This window comes from Acanthopagrus latus, chromosome 6 (assembly GCF_904848185.1).
Source record: "Acanthopagrus latus isolate v.2019 chromosome 6, fAcaLat1.1, whole genome shotgun sequence".
NCBI classification, from domain to species: Eukaryota; Metazoa; Chordata; class Actinopteri; order Spariformes; family Sparidae; genus Acanthopagrus; species Acanthopagrus latus.
Genome location: NC_051044.1, coordinates 21,545,682 through 21,561,128, shown reverse-complemented (window position 1 = coordinate 21,561,128; position 15,447 = coordinate 21,545,682). Strand labels below are relative to the sequence as shown.

The 15,447-nt window shown below is 43.9% G+C and overlaps 1 protein-coding gene across 1 annotated transcript; it reads right to left on the bottom strand.

The window, feature by feature from the left end:
- Positions 1-3,056: 3,056 nt before the first annotated feature.
- LOC119021824 (keratin, type II cytoskeletal 8-like) lies at positions 3,057-10,505 on the bottom strand. Its single transcript, XM_037102341.1, has 9 exons — positions 10,008-10,505; positions 8,294-8,502; positions 6,997-7,057; positions 6,756-6,851; positions 6,460-6,624; positions 6,208-6,333; positions 5,798-6,018; positions 5,653-5,693; positions 3,057-3,973 (listed from the first exon to the last, which is right to left on the bottom strand). The coding sequence occupies exons 1-9, from the start codon at positions 10,455-10,457 to the stop codon at positions 3,603-3,605; spliced, it is 1,740 nt and encodes a 579-aa protein (XP_036958236.1). The 5' UTR covers positions 10,458-10,505; the 3' UTR covers positions 3,057-3,602.
- Between the last annotated feature and the right edge of the window lie 4,942 nt (positions 10,506-15,447).

Sequence of the window (15,447 nt, the reverse complement as noted above, 5' to 3'; positions counted from 1 at the left end):
CCAAAGTGACAATTAACAAATAACAAAGGACTACAGATACAGATCTTTTCACGAGTACAGTGTTGCAACGTTTGCCTGCAGGCAGCTGAGAGAGAAGCATGCTTTTGATTTTCTTTTCTCAGCGAGGTGTGAACATGTTTAGCCTGGATGTTAGCCGACAGAGGTATATTGTACAGATTATGTAACATGACAGTACAACTGGAACCTGTGACTACACGCCGTGCTTTTAACCCCAGGCTAGACTGGGTATTAAGATGGGGGAGTGGACTGCACATCAGTCAATCAATCAAAGTAATGCAGACAAGTTTCAACTTTCGCGTTTCACTCTTGACACAGCGGCCTTGCTGCATATCTCACACTTACATATCCATGAAATCTATTGTACGTTGTTCAAACATTCATTTGCTAGGACTTATTTCTGTACTTGACACAATGGTTTTATTCATAGGTGAAGTTTTGTAAAAGGTGAAACAGGGAACATGAGAGCACGGTCAGCCTGGCATGTTACAACAAGAGCAGCGAACTTCATTTTGGCAGAGAGGAGGAGGCCACGTGATCCTGGTTCACTGTGCCTCCTAGGGGCAGATTCTCAGCTAATGAATGGATGTTGTAATGTTTTTCATGAACGAGTATATTAATTCATTATGATTCATGATATTCGGCAGGTGGTTTTCATCTGCAGGCCCGTTTCAACAGCAGGCCTGAGAGCAGAACCTACAGTTTCAGTATGTACTGTGAGAGAGGGGCTGTCTGAACAGGTTCCCCTGCAGGGCAAACGACCAGGTCGGCTCCAAAAAGACACTTGAGCATGATTGTTCAAGCTGCAATCAGTTTAAGTGGTTGCATAAGTCAGAGGTTTTTTTTAAAAAATGGTGCATGAGTAAATTTGGCATATTTGAACAGGGAAAGGTCCATTTTACTGCAGTGCACACACCTCAAGCAACACAATGCATATATTTACTTTGAATAACCATGCTTGTAGCAGTTTAAAGGGCAAATTGTAAGAACTTTAGTTGAAAATTTTCAGGAATGAACAAAAAATATCAAATGTAATGTGAAAAAATAGCAGTTTTGACATTATGATGCATTGTGATGCAGAGCGATCTAATGAAGTTAGCATGCTAACCAGCTATCCCCGGCTTGTCTCGGTCCAAAGCTCCTGTGCAACGACGGTAAACATTGACATTTCCCACGGTGCCTGAGGCCCTGGTCTGGGCAAATAGCTGCACAGCTAACTGAGCTAACTAGCTAGGTCAGCTACAGTTAGCAGCAGTTAGCAGTTACTCTGGTGACATGCTGCCCCTCATTTTTTTTTTTTTTTATATATTTGACAGCTTGCCAGTTTTTTACATATTGCACTGATTTTAGTTCTAGAATAGATACTTCCATTTAGTCCTCTTTGGTGTGGTGGTATTCTACCCACTGAAGTTAACGATAGCTTTGGATATACACTCACTGGCCACATTATCCGGGGCATCGGTGCAATTTAACGCACCAATCCTACTTTTAGGAAACGTATTCATTTTCTGATTACGTTGATAATGTCTGAAAAGTGTTGGACGTGGTGGTGACAAACTGGGTCATCATATTTGTACATTTGCATTAAATGATGTATATGTAAAGTCATGCATTCACACATTTGTCTTTCTTTCTTGCTTTTCAGTCATTTGTGTTGTGAAACATGTTTTAAAAGGTAACAAACAAGAAATTCGTCCTCCTGCCTGACCCATAAAGTCTGACTTCCACAGAAGTCGCTTAAACCGAGCTTTGTCTTGACCACAAGAATGGGCACACCTCAACCAGGCATCCAGAATGTTACACTCCTCCTTTTCTACAAATCTTACATCTGTCAGTTTTTACATGTTGCACTTTTAAGGTCCTGTTCTTTACTTGAGTGTGTCAACACTGAGTACGTCAAGTAGTGCTACAGTCAGCCTGCGTCACATTAAAAATACAAGCTGATGAAATATGATACTTAGAAACAGCACTTTGAGCATTAAAGTACAGCCGACACATACTGTAGTAGCCTTGATTTCAGGAGTTTTTTCCCAAAATGATCAGTTATCACCATCATTTCATGTCACACGTTTGTGCGTACAAAATGTTCGTGCCTTCTGTGATATCATTTGTCATGCAGTTGACAGAATGAGCCCTCAAACCTGAAAACACCCAAAGCAGAGAGAGTGCTGTTAAGAGTTTTTGATGAGGGGTGGGCTTATGGGCTTTTTGCAGCTGTCTGTCTTCAACATTCATGTGAGGTTGAACAGCCTTGGGTGCAGGACCCCCACCACCCATAATTCATGCTCAAACCTGTCCACCTGCAGCTCGAAAGGCCTGTTATGTAACTTTGCCCTAAAAGTGAGAGACGTCCTTTATTCTATAGTTAAATCACATAATGTTACTTCGGTATACGTACAGACTCTCATGCTCACTAGCTTTTTGCGTGAGTTGCTGTGTTGCTGCTGTCTGTGGCTGGCAGTGTGTCGGATTAGTTTGTTTTGTATGTGTGTGGTGTGAACTTTAAATTAATACCTGTCTGACAATTAGTGATTGTGGGTGTGGGCAACATGACATTTGGTGACATTTTTTAGGAATGCATGACCTTAGATTAATTTTGTTGAACATGTCCGGAGCGCAGCAGGATGAGACATGTCGCCTGTTACAATGAAATGTCATCATATCTGTCATTTTTGTTTTCATGTTGAACTCTGTCCAATCTTGTTGGTGTGCCTGTGTGTGTTGCTCCTTCAGGCTGATTTTATCTTCCCAACACACCGTCTTTAAAGGTCTTACCTGTGAGAAAAGTTGGTTTTTGAGTCCCATTCCCAACTTGACAAAAACTGACACTTTGGTGGTGGGGGCTGGGGGGGGGGGGGTGTACTTGGGAATGAGACTCAAAAACTATTCTTAGAAATAAGACCTTTAAATGTTTCTTTGCTTGAAGCGTTGCGTAAGCATTCTATGTGAAATGAAACATGTAAATAATTGAGTGTGCAAAGACACTCTCATGTGGGAGATTGTAATCCAGTAAAACACAACAGAACATCACAGAGGAACACATTTTAAAGATTTATTGTTGAGCAAACAAGACTTCAGGCGTCACCAACAGTAGCAAACCAAGAAAAGGCTGTACTAAGTAGAAGTCGTGAAGACATTTTGTAACTGGTTTTCTTATTTAACCGTTAAGGTACAGCAGGAGTTCATCATGATGACGGCTGCTTGTTTTCAGACTGCTCCAGTCAGCAGTAAGATCTTCCAATTGAGAATTTGAGGCTGGTGAGACAGCAGTGCTTTGAGGTGGTCGTGCTACGAGATGGAGCGGCAGAGGGAAACTGATACAACAGTGCCACCTGCTGGCCAAACAAGTGTGGTGCACCAGTGATCACAGACCCACATGCAGTGACTTAGACTACAGTTGACAGCAAAGAACAGTGAAGGTAGTTTCAGAAAGGTGAACAAAGACTCATCTATAAGCATCTCTTCATTACTTGTGTCTTAATGAATTAAGGCTCTGACAGTAGAAATACACCTTTTAACAGGTGAAGGCACCTCGGTGAATGAATCAGGAAAGAACTGGAAAATAAAGAGTTGGGGAGAGAGCATCACTCCTGAGCCTCAGCCACGGCTGCGGCCTCCACTTGCTCCTGCTCCTTCTCCTCCACAGCGGCCGGCTCCTCCACGGCTGCCTGCTCCTCCTCCTTCACTTCCTCCTGCTTCTCCTCTACCTTCTCCTCCACCTTCTCCTCTACCTTCTCCTCTATCTTCTCCACCTCCCTCTCCTCGGTCTTGATCACCACAGTTTCCGTCTTGGTGACTGTGGCGCTCTTGACTGTTGCTGCCTCGGGAGCAGCGACAGAGCTGAAGCTGACGCCGCCGCCACTGCTGCTGCTGCTGGCCTTGACCCCACCGAAGGAGCAGCTGACGTAGGAAGGGGTGCGGGAGCTCTCCAGGCCGTAGGCGTTGTAGTTCATGGCTGCATATGCAGAAGTAAAAAGCATTCATTAACACAGCTCGAAAAGTAGTGGATTTTTGGACACATTAGATATGGAAAAACTTTGGAGGACTTTTGTCCTGTGTGAGATGTCAGACCATGCTGGAAAAAGATGCTGATGCGGGCCGGAAAAGCTCAGCTGCCGTCAATATGGACAAAACTGTGGCCTACTTTCACTGCTTTTACAGAAAAACAACCACATTTATCGCTTCTCATGAGCTAGTTTTCCACCACTACCAAGCTGCTACAAGCACACTGTTATGACCTCAGTGAAAGAGGAGAGTGCCAGGTGAGGATGGTGAGGCAGAATCCAAAAGCGTTTTGTCACATGTACACAGCACATCTCAGGACGGTGTCACTTTTCCTTCCACCTTACTCCCCATTCCTCAGCCCTACAGCAGAAATTCTTATCCTCACGGACGTGGAAGGTTTGCGACCCCCAGCCACGTGATCACATGACCCATTTGGACCCATCTTTCGACATATCTGCTGGGGGGGTCCAAGAATAAATCAGACGAAAGACATACATTTTGGACATGAAAGTGACAGAACTGTTGTGTTTCTAAATCCGTCAGTCTCCTATTCAAGTGTGTCTGGTGAATACATGTCGTGAACATATACTGATACAAATGTGTAGTTTGGTTTTGCATCACTAGAATTACTTATATCTCACTGTGTTTACTTGGAGAAGCCTATCAAAGCATTTCAGATAAATCTTTTCAGACGTATACTGTAAGGGAGCAACAGGGAACTTCGTGACAAATAAATGAAATAATAAATAGAAGATACTCTTACAAAGACCAAAGTGTTTTTTTTTATGTGTGTGATATATTGATTGACAAAGTGTTGCTGCTGGCGGACAAGTGTCGTGATAGCATTTGGGTACGAGAGTCGACGGAATGTTTCGGTTGCTTTCGTGCAGGAGATTGCCGAGCTGAATGTTTCTATAGAGAGCTGTGAGGACACAAAACCCCTGCAGAGAAATGTGGCGCAGCGACTGTAAAAGAAACTGTGACACAGTTCCCTCTGCCTTTCACCCTCCTGACACATAGAAAGTACGTTCTGCAGATGATGTAACAGTGATTTAACCTGACAATCTTCTGCTTCAACCTTGTCCCCAGTGAAGATCACACAGGTCCTGCTGGGTTAGCAATATACATGACTCTTTAATCAGTAAGAAGTCACGTGTGAAGGAACGCACCAGACTGGTTGAGATGAGAGATCAGGAATCCTGGAGTGATTGGAAGGGAAATCTTTAAAGGGACCTGCGATGTGTGATGTTTAATCAGACCTCTTCCTCAATGGAGGACAGATTTTATTTTATCGGTGTAACAATGGGAAGCCACAGAGACAGATCTTAACAAAGCTGTGTGACGAGAGAGAATATGAGCTACAGTAGGTGTGCTGTGGGTGAGCTGGTGGAATTGGCCGGCAGTTCCTTTTAGACAGCAGTGTGCACTTTTTGGTGATTGTGTGAAGAGTTGTGAGAACGTTGTGTGTTCATGACGTCTTCTGACATTTACTATTTAGTTGCCCTGAGAACCTGAGTGGGAATTGATCTCTTCAATTTACCGATGTTCATGTTGCCCAGAAATTTTCATGGGTTTATACTGTATATAAGTGAAACACTCTGTTTGCACTGAGGTCGAACATGAACTCACAAGTCTGCTTGGATATGGTGGTCTTGATTCCAGTCGCGAGCCTGTGGGGGAAAACAGGAAAAGACAGAAGCAAGCATGAGATTACAATGAAAAACACTCCGTCTGTCGTCCCTTCCACAAGCTCGCTCTCACAGTCACATCTTACCTGTCCTCCTCTCCCTCCAGCAGTTTCCTGTATGTGGCGATCTCAATGTCCAGAGCCAGCTTCACATTCATCAGCTCCTGGTACTGGCGGACCTGCAGGGCCATGTCCTGCTTGGCTCTCTGGAGGGCCGCCTCCAGGTCTCTGATGCGGAGCTTGGCGTCCTTCACCGCTATCTCACCGCGCTCCTCGGCCTCGGCGATTTGAGCTTCCAAACTGTTTCGCTGAGGGGAGGAAAAGAAGGGGAGGAGAAAAGCTGCGTGACGGGAAGCACAAAAATGGTTTTGTGGAGAGCCAGGAAGGCCGGGCAGGAAGACGTGATCACGCCAGACAAATAACGGAGGAATGAAAGAAAAAAATCTAATCCCGTAAAATGTGTTTAATCATACAAAACTATAATCTGTAAATCTCACCTGTGCTTTAACCATGTCAATTTCAGACTGCAACCTGTTTATCAAGCGGGTCATTTCAGCAGTCTCAGCCTTGGATGACTTCAGGTCGTCACCGTATTTGCCTGCTGACTGCTGCATCTCTGCATACTGTTATAGACAGGGAAAAGGTCAAGCTGACACATCGAAATGCAGTGTGATAATCCAGGTGTGTTTTAACTGTCTGCTGTCAAACCAGGTTTTAATCTCAAATAACACGATATAGAGTGGTCTCACCTTTGTCTGGTACCATGTCTCGGCCTCAGCTCTGCTACGGTTGGCGATGTCTTCATACTGGGCGCGTACTTCAGCGACAATGGCATCCATGTCAAGGTTACGGCTGTTGTCCATCTCCACCACGACACATGTGTCCTTGATCTGGCTCTGCAACTCTTGGATTTCCTACAATACATAAACACAAGCAAGGAAGACATAAAAAAGCTGTTTTAATATGACATGTGGCTAAAGAAATGGATCATTTCTGTACCACAAGTATAAAAGTTTAAAAAAAAAAAAAAAAAAAAGGTTACTACCGCGTCATAGATCTGCCTCATGAAGTCAATCTCATCAGAGAGCGCATCCAGTTTGGCCTCCAGCTCAACTTTGATCATGTAGGCTGCATCAGTGTCCTGCACAGGAAAAGACAAACTGAGATTATTCATTGTTGCATGTGGCCTCGACCTTGAGGTACAAGGGGCCATTGTGTGGGTTCAGTTTGCTCGAGGGCTTTTTATAGTTTCAAGATCAAGAATATTTTAGAAAACCTGAACAGACCTTCTTCATGAGGACAAAGTTGTTCTCAAAGTCGTTGCGCTTGTTGATCTCATCCTCATACCTGGAAAAAACAAAAGAATTTGAAGATGTACACACGCCCGCAAAGTCAAGATGAGTTATACATATATTTTTTTTTAAATATGATGAATATGTAGGAGGTATATATTCAAAAATGCTTAATTCAAGTTTGCGACTATAAAACCCTGCAATAATATGTTTTTGTCACCTGGGGGCAGCAGAAGCAAATGGTAAAACCAACACAGGTATACAGTATTTGATGACTGTAATATGATGAGCATGTTAGTTGCCTTTGAACACATCCAGCAGATAACGGAGCAACATTAGCATTCATTGTGAGTCATGTCTCTAGCTATGTAGCAAGTCCAGCTCCTCTTCCCTCTGCTCTGTTACTACATTAAGAAAAGACCGGCCTCTTTAGCTGATAAACGCTCCGCCTTGTTCACCAGTTAACTTTTAACGATTTTTCTTTTTTTTTTTTTTGCTGAATTAAAGACAGTCTTGAAACAAGATGGCAGGTTTAAGAGTGACTTCCTGTATCTGTGCCACATGGTTTTGCCGCTGCCACGCCCCTGTAGGAGACAGGTCTTGATGCCGTCCACTCAATGGGAGAAGTGAAAGTGGGGACAGTTACAACCACTACACGTTCTTTTGCTGGTCAAGGCATAAAAAAACACAAACATAACGTTTTTAATGTCATCTAGCTCTTGTATTGATTTGACATGTGCAAGCAATTGTCTACAGCTTTGCCTTGATGTGAAAAATGCCCAGAGGGCATAGAAGAGAGGTAACCACACCCACTCAGGGGACAGGAGGTGCACACGATTTCATACTTTTGCCGTGGCTTAATGTGTCTATGTTTGTTGTAGAGCACCTTTAGGTGCATGCAGTGAGTTTTAGTAACTTCTTCAAAGAACTGAAATATGCTAAACTTCTCTGTAGCGCTCGGAGTCTCTAGGTCTGTGACCATGAGGGACACTTTTCATGTCAATGTATTTATGTTTCCGTTGTTAATATAAAGATTTGATAAGTGCAGCTTTTTAAAGAAAACTTGTAAACTTTGAAAGCGTATTAGCTGATTGCTGAAAATGTCTTTTTTCTGCGACTGAAAACCATACTGAGAGCTGCAGGAGAGAACCAAAACTGTACAGCTGAGCTGAAAGACTACAAAGTGGTCCATAGAACCGAGGAGCACCGCAGAGTCTGGGAACGAACCTCTTCGATCAGTTGTTAATAAAACAGATTTATGGTCGAGGTTGAAATCTGCCACTCCACTTACTTGTTCTTGAAGTCCTCGACCATGCCCGTCATCTGCTGCAGGTCGGACTCAAGTTTGAGTTTTTCGTGACCCAAGTTGTCCAGCTGCCTGCGTAAGTTGGCAATGTAAGCTTCGAACATGACATCGATGTTGGAGCGGGTCGTGGTCTGCTCCTGGAGGAGTTTCCACTTGGTCTCGAGCATTTTGTTCTGCTGTTCCAAGAAGCGTACCTGCAGACGGAAAAAAAGAATCATGGGTCGTTAAGAAAAAGGTGTTTGTATGTTTTATACCTGTTGATCAGACAGAATGAGCTGAGTGGACTGATACTGATCGTTGAGCTTGAGACTTCGGGTAAGAACAAATATGGATGGGGAAAAAAATGGTGTTCAATGAGACGAGAGAAAGAATGCCTCAGAATGTCAACAGAACGTGAGGGTGACTCAAAAAACTTGAACAGCTTCACTTTGTTTGCTGTTGGACAAAGAGAAGTGTGAAGATCGACTTGAAAAAAAAAAATGACTAATTGAACTTCTTCCACCTCCAACTCACCCTAAATGTCACATTAATTACTCCTCATTCCATTCTGACCCATAGTGGCGCGTTTGGACACAAAGAGGCACTGTTTTCCCGACCGTGACACATGTGCCCCCTTTAAAACTTTTCTATTCAGCTCGCTGACCCTGGGTGGGGTCCCACTACCACTCTGCAAACATGAGGAGAGACACACAGCTCTGCGTGTGTGTGCCGTATCAAGATGGTATGCAGAGGAGGAGGCGAGAGCTTTGTTTTGCAACGTTTTGGTAGCAGCGAGTGTGATTGATTTACATTTCTGCTGGGCGCCTCCTTGTACAGTTACGATGGACTGAAGAATCGGATCAATATGAGGTGGAGAGGAGGGCACGCTTCTGTCTGAAAAGATTGTTGTGCGAGTCATTTCAGTGACCTGTTTGATAGCGGGTGCGCTGCAGTGATTTATGTCTGGAAAATGGCTTTACTCGATTGTCTCGTAAACTGGATTTGCTCCGTCCACTGATAGCTCGAGGGAGACAATCTCTACTAGAGTGATCTACTCTCCACTCTGCATTACACAAGCCTGTCTAATGCAAACCTTTCCCCAGCCACGCCCACCACTCTTTTCCTCCTGAGAGTGGTTGTGCAGGCTGTGAGCGTTCAGGCGAGTTAATCTGAAAACAGAAGAACACATTTTGCAGAACAAAAGCACAAGAAGAAACCTGTCAGTCTGTCTACCTTCATAACCGTTAAATCTCATGTCGCAGGATATTGCTCACGCTGGGGTGCATCGCTTGGAGCACAGCTGCTGCTCTGCTCTTCATCCCAGCCCTGTACAGTTTGTACTCTTTATCCAGCTTGATCAACTCGGTGATCTCGCCTGAGGGTGAACATGTGAAGGGCAGCGTACCCCCTCCACAGAAACACAATGCAAAGCTTTTAGCAGAATGCATATATTGTTATGTGTTCAGTTTTCACAGGACAATCCCCATTGTGAGTCAGACTTTTTTATTTTACCTTGAGCTATCTTGGCTCGCAGTGCACTAATTTCCGCTGAAGCATTTTTTTTCTACTCTGAGTGGAATTTAATGGTTTTGTCCTGACAGAACATCACAGACAAAAAGCTGGAAAGCATCATGCCTCATCTGCTGTCTGTTGTTACTCCTGCATTTTTCCACGTGCAGCTTTTATGTCACAAGAGAATAAATGTCTGTATTCGACTGACCTTGTCAATGAATGTAGCAAAGCGATTGTTGAGGGTCTTGATCTGCTCCTTCTCCTGGGTCCGGATCCCATGGATGGTGGGGTCGATCTCCACGTTCACGGGGGCCAGCAGGCTCTTGTTCACGGTCACAGCGGTGATGGGGGCCATCACCTCGTTGGCCATGCCACCTCCCATACCTCCACCGAAGCCCACATACCCAAACTCTACTCCCCCTCCTCTTTGTCCAGACACCCCAGCAGCATACCCACCGACCACTTTGAACCCCCCACCGCCCACAGCAGCACCACTGCTGCCCACTCCTCCATAGGAGCTGCGGACAGCGTAGCTCTGCTTGCCACTGCTCACACCATGTCCACCGTAGCCAGAGAAGGAGCGGCTGCTGAAGCCCTGGGATGGACCCCTGGAGGACGTAGTGGAGTAGGTGGTGGTCTTCAAGGCTCTGACAGACATGGTCACAGAGGGTGTTGTGAGAGGAGAGACTCTGCAGAGGGAAGGAGAGTCAGGCAGACAGGACCCTCCCTGGCGCATGGTGCTATTTATCTGAGCAGGGGTGGTACCCTGCTGAGGTGTGATTGGCTGCAGTCCTCAGCAGGAGAGTGAGGGATGGGGGGGGGGGACGTCAGAGAAGAAAATCACATTGTGTTACACATTTAAAGTGCACAAAGTGTGCTGAAGGAAACACATGAATTACATAATAGTCAGTGTGCCAGTTTCTATAAAACTAGTGCAGAAAAACTGGGCGACATTTATGAAATGGCATTTTCCATACTTGAAACATTGCACTGCTTTAAACTACACTGACAACACTCACAGCCTGGTTTTTGCGCAATTATACTGTACATCAAACTGGAGTGGAAATCATTGTTGTATCTTCGATACACGAACACACGCAACACCAGAATATGAAGTCAAACCTTGGGTATAATGAACTGGCACGTAATTTTATCACCTCCTTTGCTACTTTACAACTCTTCTCATAGACGTGACATATTGCAAAGTGAATTGTGTTTGCCCAGTGTGATGTGCTTCACGTGTCTGTTGGCACAAAGTGTACGCCCCATAATTGTGGGAGAACCAGATTTATCCACAGAAGAGGTGAGTTCTCGCAGAGAGTGGAAATGTGTCTGAGCAGGTACGTTGCACCATGCTTGAGCAAAATGTGCAAAAAAATTAGTCTGAAACTTCAAAGTAAAAGCCTGTATTTAAAGCGTGCATATTGCACAATTGAAACGTGCAGTGAGATGGATGTCTCCAGTCTCAGCTGTGATCAATGGACCAAACAAAGCAATGCACACACACGCACACATGCGCAGACACACACACACAGCGGCTATTGATGAACATTCCTCTCATATCAGCCAGGTGAGAAGCAAACAGAGTTTGTCTTTTTATTTTACTCCCAACCACGCCTAAGTCTTAAACAGCTCTCCCAACCCATACAAACACTGATAAACACTCATAAACACACTGAGACTGCATATCATAGATCTTTGATAGATAGATAGATAGATAGATAGATAGATAGATAGATAGATAGATAGATAGATAGATAGGTAGGTAGATAGATAGATAGATAGATAGATAGATAGATAGATAGATAGATAGATAGATAGATAGATAGATAGATAGATAGATAGATAGATAGATAGATAGATAGATAGATCTCTGTTTCCATGGTTAGACATGATTACACATTTTTGGTGAGGCTTTATCATTTCCTCACGGTTTTGTTTAAAACATGAACCTCGACCATCGGCTCAAACTGTGGAATTCGTGATTCATATGTCACTCTGCAGATTTATGACTCATGATCTTTTCTGAGCTGTTCGGTAACTGTTGCCTAACTCGTACCAGAATGAACCCCCCTGCCTGCCCCAAGGTTTTCACCACACCCATTTTCTTTTCCTTTGTTTTCTAGGTTTAATATGGTTGCTAAAAAAACGACTATTTACCAGCTATAAAAGAGCCAAATCCCAAGACACTGTGCTTAGTGGAATTGAAATGCGGAGGCAAAAGGGGGCACAAGTTGTGGAAAGTACATGTTAACAACCTGAAAGAGACTCTCAGGCTTTGCACCAATCAAAAAATGCTTGCTTTGCTTGGCTTGTCTCAAACGGTGACGTGACTCCTCACAATGGAGCTGCTGTGCTAAACTTGGAGGCCACCTTATATGTACAATTCAACCAGTATTTGATGTTTCATCAACTCAGCCTCTCCGACAAGCTGTGTTTATTGCACAGTGACTTTTCTTCTTCCACCAGATAAGAGATAATTCCTCATTCTTCCTGCATGAGAAAAGTTATGGTAATTTAAGAAGCTAACCCTCCGACCCCAGGTCTCTTGAGAGGACGGTGATGTTTTGGTTTGTATGAAGCTGCTACATGACACATCGGGCCAGGAATGTGCTGAGAGAGACACACACATGCTATAAGCGAGGAGGGGCGGAGAGAGGATGGGCAAGTGGGGGGGGGGATTAGGACACAATTAGCAAAGATAAGAGGCAAGAGGCAAACCTATTTTACAACCACTGACAGATTGATTGAGATTCTTAGTATGAATGGGATGCCGTCTACAATGGTGTACGGTGATCTTTAAACAGAAAATGAGACTACAGAAAATGTGACATCGGTCCTGCGTCCATGTCAACATGTGGTCGTAATGACTTTGATTTACGCGGTGCTTCTGAACAATATAAATAATGCAAACTTATGGGAAAAGTTATGGAAAAGATGGAAGAAGGAACTGCCGTGAAAAAAAAAGGAAGACAGATGCCATAAAACCTTGCCTGTAAGAATGTATTTAAAGAAGCGATGGTGTTTGTTTCATCTGTCGTCTTAAAGTTGGACTTTGTGTTCGGGAGGACCCTGCCAAGCCCTCAAAACTATCAGTAAAATCAGTTATAAAACTCATATCCTGCTGCGCCCTGCGATGCCTGAGCAAACAGCCTCCAGCGGACACAGACACGATAAACAGCAGGGGGCCATGTTAAAGTGTTCAACAGTGGGGAGTATATGAGAGCTCATTGTTGCAAGTCAGGGAGACGTGGTCCAACATGGAGTTGTACCACCTCCGCTACTCTCTGTGTCTTCTCCTACTGCAGCAGGTTTGTTTGCTTTGAGACTCACGCCCCCTGGTGACTGAAGGGTGGAAGTGTGGGCGAGGAGGAGTGGCTGCAGGATGTGGTCATGTGGCACTGTGCTGTTCCTCACTGACGGCGAAGGTCGTCGACTCCGTGAAACTTGATCCACACCAGGAGATGTTGCTTGTGACGCCGGCAGCATCGCACAAGAGAGTCTGTCTGTGCATCACTTCAGGTCCTGAGGGAAATGTCCGGCGCGGGAATGTAACTAAGCACCTTTACCTAAGTACTGTACTCAAGTATAACTTTGGTGTAATCTGTAAAAATGCGTGGCAATGACTCTTTGAAGGTGTCTCCGTGCTAACACGTCTGACTCACTGCTCCTTTTAAGTCTCCCTGTGAAATGTCTTTGCACCAGGAATGGACCTGACATCCCACAGAGAAAATGTCTGTCAGTTGACACATTTCGCCGCCCTCTGATTTGTGACCCCTATTCCTTTGCTGAAGGTTCGCGCCCTAAAACTGCCATCTACCGTGGATATACGTTAATGACATAAACAAACTGCCTCTTTTGTTGGCTTGCGAGCATCTTTAGCATGAGTCACTGAGGGAGTGATCAAGAGGGGTAAGGGAAAATGTGAGGAAGCAAGCGCCTAAGAGTGTATCACGCTCACACACACGTCCACATTCCTGCATCTTTTAGGGTTATGCATATGCATTCATATACAATCCAATACATATGTTGGACTTTAAGCATATAAGCATGTGAGAGCAATTATTCTGCAATGAAGCTGGGCGATAGGGAGCCAGAGGGAGAGAGAGAGAGAGGGAAATATAGTTCATTCAAGGCCACGCTAGGCTGAGAGCGGTAATAATCTGACAGTTGTCCAAGATTTGTGGAGCACATAAACTCCCTCAGCAGTTTCCAGATTCCTGCTGTGTGTTACTATGACTCACAGACTCCAGCTTTCTCCTCTTTTTCTCTTAATTTCCCGTCTTATCTTGGGAAAAGGTGTGCAATTCAGATCAAGACTGTTGCGTGTGGGGAAATTAAAAAAAAAAACTCTCCAGTTCAAAGACAGGGTATGCACTTTGAATATTATGCAAAATACAAAATGCATTTCCACATTTCTGTTTGTTGACGTTGCCAACACACACTCAAAGAAACACGACAGAGAAAACGCTGTCATGAGGTCTGAGTCATGCTGATTAAATTTGTTGTTCCTCTTTATATGTGCCTGACTTCGTCACAGGTTGGACTCATTGATTCCTTTGCTTCACTTCTCTTTTTGCTACTCTTTGCGTGTCTTTTTTTCCTTCATCTTATCAAGTATAATTAAAAGAGATTACTAAATAAATGCACAGTGAGGGGCTCTCACGATGTGTGAAAAAAAGCACTGAAACTTGATCAAGCATGAAGGTGAAGTAAGGATGGGAAAGAAAAGAACTAGGTTGTATGAAGCTCAGGAGGGTGTTAGAGCCCTTGCCAGTTTCTCCTGGGAGTGGTTCATTTAGTTTTGTTATCCAGTTCTCTGGGGCCCGGTGGGAAAATCCTCTTTGACCACAACTTGAGCCCCAGTTAAACCTACAAGAACCCTTCCGAAGTCAAGTCAGAACATTCTTGTAGCTCAGGTCTTTAGACAAATAATTAACTTTGTTCCATTCCTTTCTTTTCATGTTTTTTATGCAGTGTTTTTCAGTCTACTGAAGTTGTATCCTAGTTTCTACAGGATCGTCTGTGTTATGCTGTCACTTGGATTGAGACAAAAAAAGATGAGTGAAAAAACATTAAAGGGTCAGTAAACTACCTGTTCATACTCCAAACAATTAGGGAATGGCATATCGCTGGAGAACCCGCTAACTGCCGTCAACTGAGGATGTTATTAGCTAGTTAGCTCAGATAGCCATGCGGCTAGCAGTCCAGACTGCAAGTTCAAAGCACTACTGGAATGTTACCACAAGAGCTTTGGACTGGTACAGTCTGGGGCTAGCTAGTTAGCATGTTATCTTTAGCATATCTCTGCAATCATTTATACATCACATACACTACAAATATCTTCATGGATATCATGACATCAAAAGTTATTCCGTCACATTCTGCTGATTATTGTAGTTTTTAAATTCTGAATTCAACTCTAATTCTCACATATTGCACCTTTGATTCTTACTGTATGTTGATCTTTTTTTGTGGTTCAGTGTGTTATTCACGAAGAGCAATAACAGATAGTTTTCATGACAGGTATGACACCTAATAAGGCTTCAAAGATGATTGTTCAAAATCCTCAACAAAACTAAAGTCAGATAATGTGTATCCTGTAGCTTGTAGTGTGATTGATGAATGAGGGTGGCTTTTCTTTCCTT